Source organism: Corvus kubaryi, unplaced genomic scaffold, assembly GCF_017639235.1.
Source record: "Corvus kubaryi isolate FWS band 111438036 unplaced genomic scaffold, C.kubaryi_AGA036_p1.0 68, whole genome shotgun sequence".
Taxonomy (NCBI): Eukaryota; Metazoa; Chordata; class Aves; order Passeriformes; family Corvidae; genus Corvus; species Corvus kubaryi.
Window position 1 is genome coordinate 15779034 of NW_024582056.1, and position 17151 is coordinate 15796184.

Below are 17151 nucleotides of genomic sequence, written 5' to 3' on the forward strand. Positions count from 1 at the left end.
TAAAAGCTGAACAGACAAAATAGCCTCAATGTTATCTGAGAAGACTCCAGGCATTCTGAGCAGGAACAAATCCACTACAGCTTCCAAGCCAGTAAACTATTGGAACAAGTAAAAATATTTATGATCAGGCACGCAGCTGGGTTGAAAGGAAATGTCACAGGGTCAGCCAAGGTTTCTAGCAGGCCTATTTCTGCACATACCTTATACAGATCAGCTGTTTAAAAAAAAATGACCCAAGAAAATGTACAAAACTACACACAAGGTTTTGTTTGGGTGGTTTTTCATTTGTTTGTTTACCAGCCAACTATAAGATATTAAAAATATATCAAGAATTTTAACACACACAGATTTGGGTAAAGGTCAGAATGAAGACTGTACTCAACTAAGTAAAACTAGTGTTGCACAGGGAAAGTCATAACACTAATCTGTCAAAACAGAAGACCTTCCCTCACCTGAAGGTTCCCCCAATGACTTCATGTGTAAAGTCATCTGAAATTTCAACATTATCAATATATCACACTAAGTTGAGAGATATTGACTTCACCTGCTGTTTGCTGGCATAAGTTATCTGCTTTATGGGAAGCCAAAAAGTGGATCTATTCCTACATCACAACACATCAGTCATTGTCTTACCATCATAAGAATTACCAAACTTCTGAAAAAAAAGAAAAGAGAGGACAAAAAAAGACTGAGTTCCTGTAGAAGGCATACTTTCTACATGAGCCTACTTAATTTTCTCACCACTTTCCGCTTACTGAAAAAGAAACCCAAAAGATGAAATGCAAGCAACGGAAAATTTAAGTTACTTCTGCAAAATTCAGGTGTATTAGAACCTTTTTAAAATGTTTGTATGCAGTTGTGGAAACAACAGACCAGAGGTGCTAAGCACAGAAATTCTACATTCTACAGAGTGTTCTTCAGGGAGATTTATTGGCTTGTTTTTGTCACAGGGAAAGAAAACAAGTAAACCAAATCTGACATTTCCTAAATACCTCCCTAGTGTTATTCTGTAACAGAGCAACATAATTCTTAAAATACTTCAAAAAATTTCCCAGGAAGGTCAAGGTTCATACCAGATGTCAACAGGTGAAAAAGTTTTTTGTGATGGAAAGCAATAACCTTGAGTGCAATTGGCTGACTGGACTTAACAATTAGCATCTCTGAATAGGTTTCCAATATCAGCAGTGAAATACAGACATAGCCTTTTTGGTGGGAGAGACACCAAACTACAAAATCAGATGTTTCACAAACAAACTGGAGGCAGCAGCTGCCTGCAGTTCTAAATGCATATGCTGAGCCATTGCAGGGATGAGAAATCTCCCTGCACCACTCCTTTCTCCCATGTGATCAACTATGCTGACTTCCTAAAAATAAAGTTGGCAACATCAATAGTAGTGCTGCCAAAAAAACCCAAAACAAAACAACACCACACTCCACTCGTCTAATTGGTACTCAAAAACAAAGATGGCAATAACAAAACTGAAAACTTATCTGAAGACCTTTAGTAGTGAATAATACAGCTATCACTTACAAGTTATGTACATAAGCACGTGCTCATACTTGTCACTTTTACATCCAAGTCCATTCTATTATCATAAACCTTTTCATGACAATATTCACTGTGCCTTATTGCTACAGTCATTGTCCAAATTTTGGCTTAGGTGGGTTGTGGGGCAGGAAGTGTCTTTTGGTTTGGTTGGTTCAAGTCTTTTTTTGCAGGGGCAGGCAGACAAATGAGCTTGGCTGTTGGCTTGGTTTGCTTTACTAGCAAGTCTAGCGAAGTTAATAGTGACTTTGCTTTCTCACTCATGGAAATTTAAAATATGCTTTAGACTGCATTAACACGGCTTACATTTCTGAGCTTCTTGTTGCATAGTTTTTTAGGGTTATTTCACACACATTAGTGCTTAAAATTCTACATCTTAAATGTTTTAAGTCTGCAACACACATCTCAGGAAACATGGTTATTTCCTAGTCATTCAAAGAACCATGGAACATTCTGAGACACCTAAATGCTGACACAACGCTACATTGTTGGGGGAAAAAAAAATCCCATATCTTTAAAAAGAGAGCAATTTTAAAGGAGCATAATTTAAAGAATACTCAGGCAGAAAACTTACCATCTCCAGCTGGCAAGCCTCGTTCCTTTTTCTCATCACATTTATTGCATTCACTGAAGTACAGCAATAGAAACATATCCAGAAGGACCCAAACCAAAGAGGTGGCAAGGACCACCTTGCAATATGCAAATTTTTTCATGGCACTTTAAGTCAAATACAAAAATAAAAAAGTATAAATAAAAACATCAACAGGTATTTTTTAATCCAGTTTGAGAGACCACGTTCTATATCTGGAAAAAAAAAAAAAAAAAAGATGTCACAAAATGTACCTGAGGACAGATGCTAAAAGCAGAAATTTTAACTCTATTTTAAATGTAACAATTTAATTACCAAATGATGTATGTAATAAAATGAACACTCTATGCATTTCAATGAGATTAAGGGAGCAGGGTCAGTTATAGCAGCATTATTCCAGTCCTTTATGATGCTAACATTCATCATGTGAAACATTAAAATGAGTGACCAAAACAGAGCCCTTGGCTGAGCCACTGGAAAAGAAGGTAGGCACTCTAATGACATGAGAAGAAACTCTCTGGATCCTCTGGAAACCAGAACAACTTCAATGAATGAAAACCAGGAACATCTTGGGAAGTAGGGTCTCAGTCTCTACTGTGTGAATCCCACGGCTAATATTTCTCATGCTTCTCCCATGAAGCACACACTGACATTCTGGGTCCATCACTAGGAATGCTGGCCCACAAATGCCAGGATTTTACACAGGGTCTAATTGCATATTACACATTCATCACAAAGATAAATGCTTTACTTTCAGCAAACCAAAAATGAACATCCCTTTTGGTAAAATTAAACAGTAGGCAAGGTTAACAACGTACCCATAAGCCACCATGATCATTTACTAGGTATGCAAAGCTAAAGTTAGTGATTCTGATACTTAAACTGACTTTATTAGTTTAATATTTGATTACAGAGTAAACCTTTACACCTTTTCAACATGTATACATTACAATTTTAGAATGCCAACCTTTGAAATTCTCTTTTGCCTTATTCCAGTTACAGACTTTGTTACAAAGACTGCATATTTCCATGACTGGTAGGGCAGAATCAAGAACAGCTTTGAGCTTCCTTACACTAAAATATGGAGGGGTTTAAGTTTTAATTTTTTTTTTTTTACCACCACTGACATATTTCAACTCAAAGTACTTCTGAAATGTTTACCAGTGGGAACAGCTTATGACTTAAAACCAGAATTGTAGACACTCTTAACACAGAAAATGAAGGGAATAAAATAAAGAGACTTCAAAGACACACTAGGAGATTTTACAAATTACATACACAAAGTTCTTCTTACATGCTTTCAGTGAAAACTGAAGAATTTACTGAAAAGGGGAACTTTAGTCACAAGCCTTTGTGCTGGTCTGGGCTGGGGTAGAGTTAATTTCCTTCACGGCAATCAGTAGGGGCCATGTTTTGGATTCGTGCTGGAAACATGTTGATAATTCAGGGATGTTTTTGTCACTGCTGATCAGTGCTTACGCAGAGTTGAGGCCTTTTCTGCTCTTCACCCCACCCCACCAGCAAGGGGGCTGGGAGTGCACAAGAGGCTGGGAGAGGACACAGCCAGGACAGCCGACCTCAACTGACTCAGGCAATATTCCATACCATATGGAATCATATAAAGCTCAGCATATAAAGCTGGGGGACGAAAAAATAAAGGGGGGCATGTTTGAAGTGATGGCTTTTGTCTTCCCAAGCCATTGTTACTCATGATGGAGCCTCGCTTTCCTGATGATGGCTGAGCACCTGCTTGTCTATGGGAAATAGTGAATGAACTCCTTGTTTTGCTTTGCTTGTTTGTGCAGCTTTTGCTTTAACTCAATTCATTTTTCATTTTAATTCTTCCCATTCTCTCCTCTATCCCATCAGGGTGGTGGGGAGTGAGTGAGTGGCTGCTGCATGGGGCTTGGATGCCAGCTGGACGTAAAGAACATCAGCTGTAACTATGCAAAAACTTCATTAAAAGCCTTGTTAAGACTTCCCTTCCTTTAGTATTTTACTGTCATAATTTGACCCCTGCCTACCTCCACCCTTCTTAAGGGAAAATACCACGACTTCCCTCTTCTAAATACAGCTTATTTCTTCTTATTGGCAGCAGACACATTCCTATCTCCCTGCATCCCTGTACTCTGAAGTCACACAGGTTTGGATGGCACAGCAACACAGAAGCCTGTGACCTTCCGCTTGTACAAGGTTAGAAGGGTGTACATCCCCCTCTGCTTCCTGCATAGGTGCACATCAAATGCCAAGAATGAATTTTGTTTGGGATCTCAGCTTGTATCTATATAGTTTTGGGGTACAGGGATGACTGTATGAAATTAAGAACTGCAAAAGCATCTGTAACTAACAACTTGATGATAAAGTAACAGATGAAATTACCACAATGAAACATTAGGTGATGTATGTTGAGAAAAAAATCCTAGGGGTTGTTTTGTTTGGGGTTTTTTGGTTGCTTTTTCTGATCTTTTTTTTTAAATAGACATGAGGGTAGACCTGAACTCTGGATCTTGGGAGCTGTACTATAAAGTTCTGTAAAACCATCAGCAGCAGCAAAAGAAAAATAAATTTGTTACAGACTACTACGTAGAAAACAGAAACCAAACCATCACTGTGCCATTACACAGTATCTGCTTTCCCATCTTGAGTGCTGTGTGAACATACAGTCTTGTCATTTCAAAAAGGATATAGAAGGATTAGAAGGAACAAGTGAGAAGTGCAAAAGGATGAATACGACAAAGAACAGCTTCATTATAAGATGAAAGTAGCATTTTTCCTCTCTGGAAAAGATGCAACCTAAATCAAGTGGCAGGTCTATAAAATCAAAAGCTGTACAGAGATGGCAAATAGAGATCAACTGTTGCCTTTTACTCCTTCCTCTTGTATTGGCAGAAATCAAGTGAATTTAGCAGCAAGAGGTTAAAACCCAAAAAAAGAATGTATTCCTTACAATGGTAGTCATCCAGGGGAACTGCCTGCCACCATCCCCTGCCAGGGCTGCAAGTCTCTTCATCAGCTATTAAATACCAAGTCCTCACTCCTACTTCAGGCAGTCCCTGACCATGAACTTCTGAGTCACTGCATTCCAGGAGAGCACAGCGAGGAAGCATCATTCCAGTTTCCCCTATTCTCTGCCCTAGATATGTATATCAACCACTGGCAGAAACAAACACTGTATACAGACAAAATTTGTCTGACACAGTACATGACTGCACTTAAACTCTTCACACAATAGGTTTCTTTTGCTCCAAACTGGGACACCATAGAAAGGATTTGGCAAAGAATCAAGTCATACCACCACCCTGCTTGTACTTAAAGAACACAAATGCTAATAAAATAAAACGCGTTTTGAAAGAAAACTCTATCAATTCTTATGATTTCAGACTTCTTGAAGTTCAGACTTGCTTGATATTAGGCTATAAAGCAGTGTAAAACACACACTGCACAGTGCTTTGGGGTCCTCAAATTAGGAAGACATCAGGACAACCATAATCTAGACTAGTGTCCATAAAAATACCAACTATATCAAGTGTTTTAGAATGCACAGCCTGGTGGTATATCTGCCTCTAACACAAGAAAATTCCTTTGTCAGTTCAGTGAAATGTCAAAGAAAGACTTTGCGAACCCTTGGAATCCTCCGAGGGTTCAGGCAAGTGATGAAAAGACAGCCATGCAAAAGCTCAACACACTCTGTTTTCCATTGATAAGGCCCTTCCCTGTGCCTTTAGATGAAGGCTCTCATTCCCTTGGGCAGCCTACCATCTCATGAATTACACTGTATTTTCACCCCTGGTTTTATGACAGCACTCTCCCTCTCTGCTTCCCCGCAGAATTCAGGCAGCACAGCAGTGAAGCAGAGGGGCCCAGAAACTCTGATGAAGCAACTGCTCTCAGCATACTTTGACCCAGAGCTCTGGGAAGAGGGCTCTGCCACCCAGGGCTTGAGCCCTACGTTTGTCTTCTCCCTCCGTTGCTGGAGAGTTGGTGGTGGCCTCAACCATGGGAGGGACGCTCTGCCTGAGGTGTTGCTTCTTCAGTGGAAGAGGCTATGGAGCAAAGTGAGCAAGAACTAACTGTAGGTGGATGTATTTCCACAGAGACCTTGAAGTGCCACAAGTCGGAGCCCCACGATGCAAAAAAAGAAGAGGCACCTAAGCCTTGCACTCAAAGCATAAGTGGATGGAGACTCCCAAGACAGGGGCTGAGAGAGACAAATCCAGGAAATTAGCTACTTGTGGCAACAGAAGGAAAGCCTGCAGAAGTGCCCTTCCAGAACAATTATACTGGCTGGGATGCTGTACGAAGAAAGACTGACGAATATGCCTGAATTACATTTCTTGAGCACGTGAGGAGGTTCTCACATAATCCTGGAGTACAAGTCAGAACGAAACAAGAGTAGCAACAAGAAAGGCACCTTAAGGATATATTAAAAAAAAAAAGTCTGAGAATAAAGCAGATCCAGTACTGAGCATGGCAAAGGCTAAGATACTCAGTGGCTTTTTCAGCTTCTTTGTTATTGGGTTCCCCATTCCAGAACCTAGTGGCAGAGTCTGAGAGAGTGAAACTTTACATGCAGGACACACAGACTGAGTCAGGGATCTCTTAAACCTCTTGGACATGTGCAGCTCCATGGCATCAGAAAGGTGGCATCTGAGGGTGCTGAAGGAGCAGGTGGATCTTACTGCAGGGCCGTTCTCTATCGTCTGTAAAAGGTCTAAAATGGTGATCCAGAGCTGCCTCAAGATTAGGAAAAAGGCTCTCATCAAGAAAGAAAAGGAGAATCTGGAGAACCATCTGCTAGTCAGTCTCACTTCAGTCCTTGAAAAGATTATGTAAGAAATCTTGCATACAAACACACAAAAAACCAAACCAAACAACAAGCAACAAAACAAACCCAACCCCAAACAGATCACCACAACACAGAAACCAAAAGGGGAACAGGCAGCATGGATACACCAAGGCCACACCATACTTGAACAACTCGGCAGCTTGCTTCAAGGAGAGCACTGGTTTGGTGAACAAAGGAAGAGCAGTGAATGGTGTTTGCATTAGCTTCAACAGGGACTGTGACAGTCTTCCAGAGTACTTTTTCAGAACTTAATGAGATTTAATCTGAAGAAGTGGGCTATCAGGGGGGTGGACAGCTAGCTGGACAGCCAGGCTTTATGTGTTCTGACCAGCAGTACAAAGTCCAGCTGACAGACAATCACTGGTGGCAGCTGTCTGAGGCCAGAACTGGAGCTGATACTCGTTAGTGTCCTTACTGAGAAGCTGTGGGATGGGACTGAAAGCATACTCAGCAAGGTTGCTGGTGACACCCAGCTGGGGTGAAACATGCAGACAATAACCTGAAACAATATGCAGGAATGGATCTGGGTGTCTGGTTCAAGGGACATCCAAAGGTTAGAAAAACAGTCAGGTTAAAACCTCAAAAATTTAGTAAGTAAAAAGTACAAATTCCTGTACTTAAAGGCCAAGTTGGATAGGGCCCTGAGCAACTTGATCTAGCTGGTGGCATCCCTGCCTATGGCAAGGGGCTGGAACTAGAATGATCTTTGATGTCCCTTCCAACTCAAACTATTCTATGATTCTATGATTATTATCCATATAGGCTGGGTATTACCATGCTAGGAAGCTGCTCTGCAGGAAGAAACCTTTGTAGCCTGATAGCAAATTTAAAATTAATAAGCAGTGTGTCCTTATGGCAAAGAAAGTCAACTGCATCTATAAACTAGTCCAGCAACCACAGAAATAATCCCCAAATGTATAGGTTTAATAACTGCATTTACCTACAGAGTAATGTAACAAAACTGAAGATTTTTGCAAAACCAAGTATTTTTCATCTCTTCAAAATACTGGATTATAGATGACAAAACTCTTACACCATGGAAGAAAAAAGAGTATTAAAAACACCTTGGGAAGGGTAGAAACGAAGGCTGTACTTTATCAAGAATAAAGACAAAAGAGGAAAAATGGGTACATTCAAGTCTTGTTACTTCTGAAGGTCAAGTGAATTTTTCTTCCCTGTGACAAAATCCATGATACATTTGACACTATAGGAAAAGGTCATCCTTAAAATTACTGCTCATATAAAGAGCATTGTTTCACATAACCACCTCTTTTACACACACAGTTGGCATGGCACGAAAACTTGCTCTTTTTCAGTATGGCATACAAATACTCAGTCATTTTTATCTTTGGATCAACTTTATCTCTGTTTATACTAGTGATCAGTCTTCAATACGACTTTGTGGCAGACCTGACAAAGGACTTCATTGCCGTTATTCAGCTAAATCAGGATTCTACACTGGATGCAGCACGTAACCAGACAAAGCCGATGTAAAGTTTGTTTTCCAGACTTTCAGATATGAATAAACAGAAGCTGGCACAAAGTAAGGGCTCGTCAAAATCCTGACACAACATCTGCTATATTTAAGCTACTAATATCAATTTAAACTAAATGGCAAATGATTAACTGAACAGCATCTAAGGAAAGACTGAAAGCCTACACAAAGCTGAATTTTCAGCTTCTCCGTCTACTTAGTAATGACAGAAGTGATGCCAACACTACAGTCAGGTTTCAGAACTACTTTTGCTACTGTGCTGATGTGTTTTGATTTTTGTTGTTTTTTTTTTTTTACTGGCCTATGCCCTAAATTGGTTTTAGTGCTTGTTTGCAGAGAGCTGATTACCATCAGAACGTCAGTAAACAGGTCAGTTTGAGGATAAACAAAGCACTACCTTTCAATGCTATAAAAGCAAGTGTAAAAAAATGTTTAAATCAGAAGGTCAGCCCATCACCTGTGGAAAAAGGGTTATTCTTCATCTTTTTCACAGAAACACAAATACATCCAGTAAATTTCAACAGGCAAAAATAATACTAAAGAGTTTGAGGGTGCCAGTACTCTTCTGCTCAGAAGTTAATATAAGAGAAGTAGGTTTCATGGGGCTATGCTCACTGGAGGGATTTTGAAAGGTTTTAGTATTCATCTGTTGAGTACAATTCAGCAAGTAAGTTCTGAGGATGTGATGAGAGAAAGCAGATCATACCAGTCTGAACAGTATGAAAACAAATCATTAAAAGCAAACCTGCTCTTCAGAAAAATCTGAGAAATGCAGGTCAGTAAAATAAATTTCTATTTTTTCGCTCTGTGTAGGAAGACTGCACTTTTAATTCATCAGAAGTGATGTTTTAATTCATAAGACAATTTTTTAATTGACCATTTGAAAAAAATATCAATTAAGTTTCTAAAACTGGTAGGCCTTGGAATAAAGGCAGAATAACACAAACATAGAAGTAGCTGACTACAGTTGAAAAACAAGGATGAACTTCATATACCAAGGCAGAAGCTATTGGTTCATACCTCCTTTCCTACAAATGAATAGAATGCATCATTATACTTACAAAAGTAGAAGCTCTTGTGAGGTTAAAATCTCTCATCACATAGAAAACCAATACCCAAAATGGAACAACAGGTATGCACTACAACTACAGTTTTATCAAACTGTTTGTAATTGTATGGGAACCATGCGACCGAGTACTTGAACCTCTGATTCTCCCTGTTTAGAATCACAGAATCATTGACTACTTCACTCTGGAAGGGGCCTTCTTACCCAAGTAGTCTTTACGTAACCCCTAAACTTTTATGGTTAGTTCTAAGTACTTCTACATAGTAAGGAAATTACATTTCTGAATTGAAAAAAATTGGCTTTTAAAAAGTTTGACTTTTAAAACAAGTTCTTTCAGTTAATTCAGGAAAGTTAATTGAAAATACAATGCTACTTTGGTACCTATAGTTTTCAGAAACCTCTTAGCTATAGTCACTGAACTTCTGAAAACAGCTTATAATTTTGCAAATCAGTTCTTAATGGTTTCTCAAATGAGTTTGTAAGCATGCCAAATTCCATCAATAGAGCATTTTTGAGAATGAAATAAAATATTATTTACACAACTGCTCAAATGAAAACCTTTGAAATCACTTAAATTACCCTTTTTCCCAGTCATAGTCAGACCTTTTTAGATTGACTTTAAGAAAGCCTTGTCTTGCTTGCAGGAAGAAACTGCAATGGGAAAGGTTTCAAAGGACCAGATGAACAATATCTTAATCAAATAATAAGAGTTCAAACGAATCCAATCCACAGATTTTGGATTTACATTCTTTTTTTACAGCAATTTTTGCTATGCAAGAAAAGGAATAAATTGATCCAGGAGGGAGATGAAATATTCCCTATCAGAATATCACTGTAAATATTGCAAGAGCTCAAGAGGATAGCTAAAATTTGAAAATTAAGAATACAATAAAAGTACAAGGACTCCTGCTGTCATATAACCAGCTGAGATTCACTAGATGTCTGCTCTATGACTTTGAAGTAGATTTCAAATGTCTGAGGCAACAACTTCATTTGTCAGTTGTTCTACAGGTCGAATGAAAATTATCTAAAACCAGACATCTCATTCAGGGATTCTCCACATATTTCCATTTTTTCAACTGCTCTAAAATTTAAAATATACTTCTACTATGTCCAGTGAGAAATCAGAATACATTACTTAATATTGCCAATCCTATATCAAAAAACAACTACACATCTTTTTACAGTACTGCTTCAAATATTTAGAGTACCTCATTAGCCCATGTTAACTGCAACACGTAACAAAATGAATACACAGATATACAACACCCTGAAGCAAAGAGAAGTAGGAGGTGTTTGCATGGGCATTAAGTTATTGGGTGTTGCAGTACTGGCAGGTAAGTTCAAACCACTACTATTCAAACCTTTTCCCTCTTAGACCGAAACGCAGAATTGCCTCTCCTGACAGGTGCAGAATAGGCAATCCTTTTAGGAAAGCAGATTTATAAGCCGAAAGACAGTTACTTCTTTTCCTGAAACAACTGCAGTCTTAAATTGGGTTACTGACACCTCAGATGCTGACAGAGAGCAAACATTCCTCTTCAAAGCCATAGCTACTTCACATGTACACTCTGGGAGGGCTGCTGAGGGTGCTTGACTAAGAGTAACAGCCAGCTAGAGAACACAGGCAGTATTTTCATCACTGAGTATCAGAGGCAGCACAAAGACAATGAGCAATTCATGAGTGAAAAGCTTTTGTTGTTAACAGCAGCAAGAGATGATTTAAGCTCATAAACCCTTGACATGCAATAATTAATGGCTGAAGATGCATCAGTAAGACCTATTTGAGCCTTCTGCTACCCTTCCCAGCAGCCTAGAAGGCTGAAGTGGACTAGAACCACTGAGTAGTTTTTCTTTTTGGAAGATTCACAGATGGTGACCCAGCACTTAGCTTTTTCAGCACAGCAACACTCCTGCCGATCAGCATCCCAGAGCTATAAACTGACTCCAGTCTTTAATAAATCCCTGAAGAGCTGTGTTAGCTGTCTTTCAACCTCAACACTGCAGGACTTTTAGAGGAAAATCGAGGTCACATCAACACAGGTGTTCTAGGTGAGGACCTCCATTTCCTCGAGAAAAACAATTTGTCATGTGAGGTACAGACTGTGCAGGTTTACTATTACTCAGAAGAAACAGTTTAAAACTAAGTAATTTTAGGCTCCCTATTGGAGTTAAGTGGTCTTTTAAGAGATTAAAAGCTGAACTACCCAAAATTTATATTGAAGTGGAATAGTGTCACAGTAGTACAGATTAGGCTATTAGGATCCTATTTGCTGTCTGCAAGGAAAAGCTGTAAACACCTCCATATGTTTAGGTACTTGATCATGTGACAGGATGTAACACAGCATGAAGGCTTCTAGCCAAAAGCAGCATCACTTGGCCTTACAAGGCATACGTTCACTAAGAAACAAAGCATGTAAGCAGTCAAGAATTTCTAATGATCAAGAAGTCATACATTCCAAAGATTATTTTAAATAACTTGGCAGGTGCCAGATGAGCTGTAAGTAGAATAGGCTAGCTGATAGGACTTCTTTTAAAGTTAAAATTCCTTCTGGAAAAAATTAAATTTAGTATTGTGAGAAAGATTCTTTAAGAAATCATATGCAGGAGATTAGATTATGTGGAAGTAAAAGAACAGTAAGCAGTTTCATAGTCTCAATGCTCATATTTTCCATCTTCCTTTAAAATGTTTCTGCATGGTTCAGAAAACCAAATTGTCTTCCAAAATGTTTTAAAAGTCCTATATTTAAATGTCTAACAGAAAACTCAGAATGTACCAGCTGAGACTGAACTAAAATGGATACTATCCTTATCAATAGGTTGCTCTTCAAACAAATGCGTCAAATAACAGAATTTTCTGCAGACGATACTTTCTTCAGTCTGCACATGTCAATGCTCGTAAATGTCAGGCAGCATTTGCTTTTGAAGTATTTTGAGGAAATAAGCAAATTCTTCTTGAAAACAGCGACGAACACAGACAAAAGGGTTTCAAATTTACTCTCTGTTCTTCTATTAAGTTAGAAGAGAAGAAAATTAGAAACTCAGGTGTCAGAATGAAAGAACTACAAACTTCAAGGAGAAGTCTTTTACTACTTGAAGGTCAGGCGAATTCACCATCACGAAGCTAGCTACACATTTTTCATAGACAAATACCTATGCAGGCTCTGAACAATCAAGTGAATAAATCTTATACAAGACATCCTTGACAGCTTCCTTGTATGTTGTAAGAAATTGTTAAATCTTTCAAGCTAAGTCTCAAATGTTCTAAAATATCAAATCTCTATAAAGCTTCTGATTATTTTTTAGGTATATATCAAAGCCACAAGTTAGAGCAGAATAAAATTATTCATTAATTCTTCAAACACTTTAAAAGATGGCAGAAAATTACATAGGCAAATAGCCATCATTAAGGGTGAATCACTAATGGGCAAGAATTTGATTTAAAGAAAAGCAGAGTCAGCTAATTAGAGAAAAAAATATATTATAGAGGAGATTTCCAGTCACTAGATTCAATCATCCTTGTCTGAGTAACTGCAGAAACCTCTAATCCTGAAAACTTTCTACTGTAGATTAAAAATCCAGAAGGGAAAATTGAAGAAATACCAAATAACTTTGAAGAACACTTTTTCTCTGCCTTCTCTGCCTATGTGGTAAATATTCAAAATAGTGTTTTAGAAGAAAAGCTTTGAAAAAAACACAGATAAAGAAGAAATTATGATACATGCTGGGGCTATAGGGTGTTTATCCCAGAGGAGCTGGCTGAATTCTGCCTAGAGTAACAGCAGAACTTGCTGACAAATCAAATATAGGCCGATATCAAGTTAAAAACTGCTGATAAGATAACACATACTAATCGTGAAGACTTGAAGAATTGGGATATGTAATTTGAAAACATAAAGGCGACAATCATTTAACACATTTAACATTGCAGTTCTACTATCACAAGTAAAATGAAGAATGATATTGCAAGTAGAATGAAGAATGGCAAAGAATTCAAACAAGTTAACAAGTTCTACTTCCCATTCCTTTAAAAGTGGCACTGCAGATAGTTTAAAATAGAAATTGAAAAGCACCACACCTCATTATGTCTAGGGAAACATCAAAATTCTAACCAAAATAAATCAGTAGTTTTGCAGGGCTAAACACTTTTTGAAATACAGAGAAAACATCAGATCTCCATCCAGAAAAGTCTAGCAACAGCAACAAAATATCAGGAAGTATGCATGCTTCTCTTTCTCTAGAAAGAAAAGACTGATCGGATATGGAGAAAAAAAAGAAAAGCATTATCAAATTTTGCAATACATTCATGAAATTTTTGCAGTGTTTCTCCCAAAAACTTGTGCTTTATATCCATAGGCAAATAAAAAGTCTACCTGGAGAGCAAAAGGCTGTATTTATACAGAAAGGCCATACAGTTTATAAGCGTACATTCTCAGATAAGCCTGTTCTCACATCATAAAGCTGTCTGCTCAGCAGGTAACTTCTGCTGCTAACAACTGCTTTGTTCTTAATTAACACACACAGTATCGCACTAAGGAGAAGATTCTTCACATCCATCTTTCCCTTTCCCCCTTAGACTTCCTTGGTTTAGATGCAGTTTTTCTTAATTCTGTCTTTCCAGAGATCGCTGATGTCTTAGGTTACAATGTAAGACGTAACCAAAAGTATGTGTTCTATCACCATCTGTTAAAACCGGGTAGGGCAGAGTTCTTTATCTCTTCCACGACACACCCCTGAAAACTCCCTCTGGGGGATATCTTCTATTAATGGGCCATCCAGCCTCACTGCATGACTCATAAAATTACATCTTCCCATTGTGAGGTGCTCAGCCCAGGGGGAGGAACCAAGTATTCCTACCTGGATATACTCTGAGGTTTGGAACATCACATTCAGCCCTTTCCTACTGGATTCCCAGAGGACAAGAGCTACATAACCACCACTGGACCTTCTGAGGAGGACCAGACCCTTCTACAGGATCACTGCTTCAACAGAACCACATCTATCACCTCAAGAAGACTGCAGCCACCACTTAACTGGACTGCTACCACCACCCTGCCCGACAGGGTGTCAGGTTGCATCCTGACCCTGTCAGTGTTTCTGTACTACTGCATTTATTTTTAATTTTCCTATTAAATTGTAGTTCTGATTTTGAGTCTCTCACTGGTTTGCTTTCAAACTAGTACAGCTGACAACACAAGTTTGAGAAATATCACACTTTTAAGTCCTTGGTTTCAATTGTTAATCCATGCAAATGTACACATGGTATAAAAAGAACAACGAGATTTTTTTCAACCATGAGACTCATAAATTTTTCCATGTAAAGTTTATTTCTAAAGTAGGCATATTTTGGGTTCTACACTGAAGAGGTGAACAAGAAGAAAAGAACTGTCAGATAAAAAGCTAAAAAGGCAGAATAATAAACGCAGAGTTCTGGAAATCCTGTAGAACTTGAGAACATTTTCCAAGACTGGACAAGGCAAGAAGAAACTGATAGGGAGAAGCTGCTAGAATAGTTTGCAAGCAGAACAATATAGCAATGGCTCTTCTTCAGGACTAGAGTCCTGGATCTTTGTCCATGTGGCATTTTGGTCGTCAGCACTGGTACTGATATTTCCACAGGAACTGAACTTAAGCTCTAGAATTCAGACTTCAGGTGAGCTACAGAGGTTTATATGCTGACCTGTGATGCCTGACATTACAAGAGAGTTTACAGAGGTATCAATACTGTCCATTGTGAACAAAGGCTTGCAAAGGCTGGTTTCACACTGAGACATTCTCACCACAGTTCTACTGTCCCTTTCCTTTTCAGTGCCTTTTTCTCTTTGCTATTCAGCAAGCAAACTATCCTTAACTCTGCCAGGGAGCAGCTATCACCAATTCAGGTCTCTGCAAGCAGATGCCCCCTCCTACCCCATTGTTCTTACATCTATGGTAGCTTGCTACCATACCAACAAAAATTAAGATAACAGGTAAAGTAGAGACAGGATGGAAAATGATCTGCTACTGCTGGACTCAAGACTGTAGAAGAAGAGGAAGAGAAAGTGGCAGAAGAACCCACCTATCTAAGAAATATAAAGTAACTCATATGATTCAAAAAGCATGGGGCACACAGCATCCACCCATCCAATTAAATATATTTCTGTAACTGTAAAGGTAGACAAATATTGGCCAAATCACAGAGATTTTAATTGGCCATGCCCATACTTCTTCCTAATTTTCAACTTCATTGACAAATATAGAAATTTACATTCAAGTTCACATTTGGTCAAAAGCAGCACTATGGAAAAGATAAGTTGAATTCTATAGAAACAGCAGTTGTATTTTGTTAACAGCTTCAAAAATCTGCACTTTTTTTAAAAAAAAGGCAAACATATCATGCTTTGAGTTCATTTGTGAAAGAAAATGCTAGAAAAACAAAAATCAAAACTTTTAAAAAATAGTTCTCACTTAGGCCATGGGAATTATTTAAACAAAGTCATTTTCAAAAGAAAATGCTACATTTTCATTATTCTGTAATAAATGCTTTTCAAATGTAGCTGGATTTTATTTCTTAAATATTTCTTTTTATTTCTTAAGTATTTCTTTCTGTGGAAGAAAAATGGCAGATTCACTCAGACATTAAATTTCAAGACTATACTCTTCAAGCTAGTGATTCCAAAACATGTTTTTCATCTGGCTTAACTTGTAAGTTTTCATCCTAGTATGAAAGAGGTTTGACAAATTTAAATAAAATAGCCGTAGCAAGATATAGGAAATGCATCAGTAAGGTAAAAAAGAAAATAAAATTTAGAATTTATTTGTTGTGCTGTACAGCAGTCCAGAGAAATCTGAAGAGTGTGATATGCAATTTGAGGCAGAAAGATTATTTTGTGGAAGAGTTCACTTGTTTCCCCAGTTAACCTATAAGTGTGACGATAACAATTTTCTGCATAGTTGCATAGAGAAAACAATCAGCAGAACATTCGGTATGGCAGGTATGCATCAGACTTCACTAAATTACTTACATTTCCTCAAATACTTTGGTGCTTACTACTTTGCCATTCTGTTTTCCCAGAAACTGTCAGGCACTTCATGAAAAAAACAGCTAGTGTATTTAATTTGACACATGATTTTTGAAAGTATAAAGCTTGTAGCAACTTGAGCTTTTTTACAATTCAAAATTAATTCCTGACTAGAAGCCAAGAGACAGACTCACCATAAAAAAGGTCAGTCTGTCAGAAAACATTAAAGAAAGGAATATGATGGAACTGTTTTGGAAATTCAGCTATATATTAATTGAAAATCATGGAATTTGAGAAATAAAAATAACTGTTAAAATTTAAATCAGATCAGAGATCAGACACTTTTTAAAACATCTTTTAAAATTCTGTGCTCCAAGACATTTAAAATTACTTTTCAGTACCTTTTCTGAAAGATTTTCATGTTCTCTGAAAGCATTAGAATCCTTACAAGGAGAGTAGACATGTCTGAGAAGCCAGACCACAGCTAAAGACTTATCAACACACTATTACTGTGTAAGTAGCTGCTACTCCAACATGCCAGCCTTCTGCTCTGCCAGCAAAAATCTACACAGCAAGGAACAAACTTAACCAGAGAACTGACACAACTG

At 38.1% G+C, this 17151-nt stretch overlaps 1 protein-coding gene across 2 annotated transcripts in view; it reads right to left on the reverse strand.

Annotated features, from left to right (window-relative positions):
* GALNT1 (polypeptide N-acetylgalactosaminyltransferase 1) overlaps positions 1-17151 on the reverse strand; it is an 87240-nt gene that overhangs the window by 42604 nt on the left and 27485 nt on the right. For both annotated transcript variants that reach the window (XM_042048888.1, XM_042048886.1), the window contains exon 3: positions 2121-2350. In XM_042048888.1, coding sequence (XP_041904822.1) covers positions 2121-2259 — 139 coding nt within the window. In that variant the 5' untranslated portion in view covers positions 2260-2350. The remainder of the gene's footprint in view (positions 1-2120; positions 2351-17151) is intronic.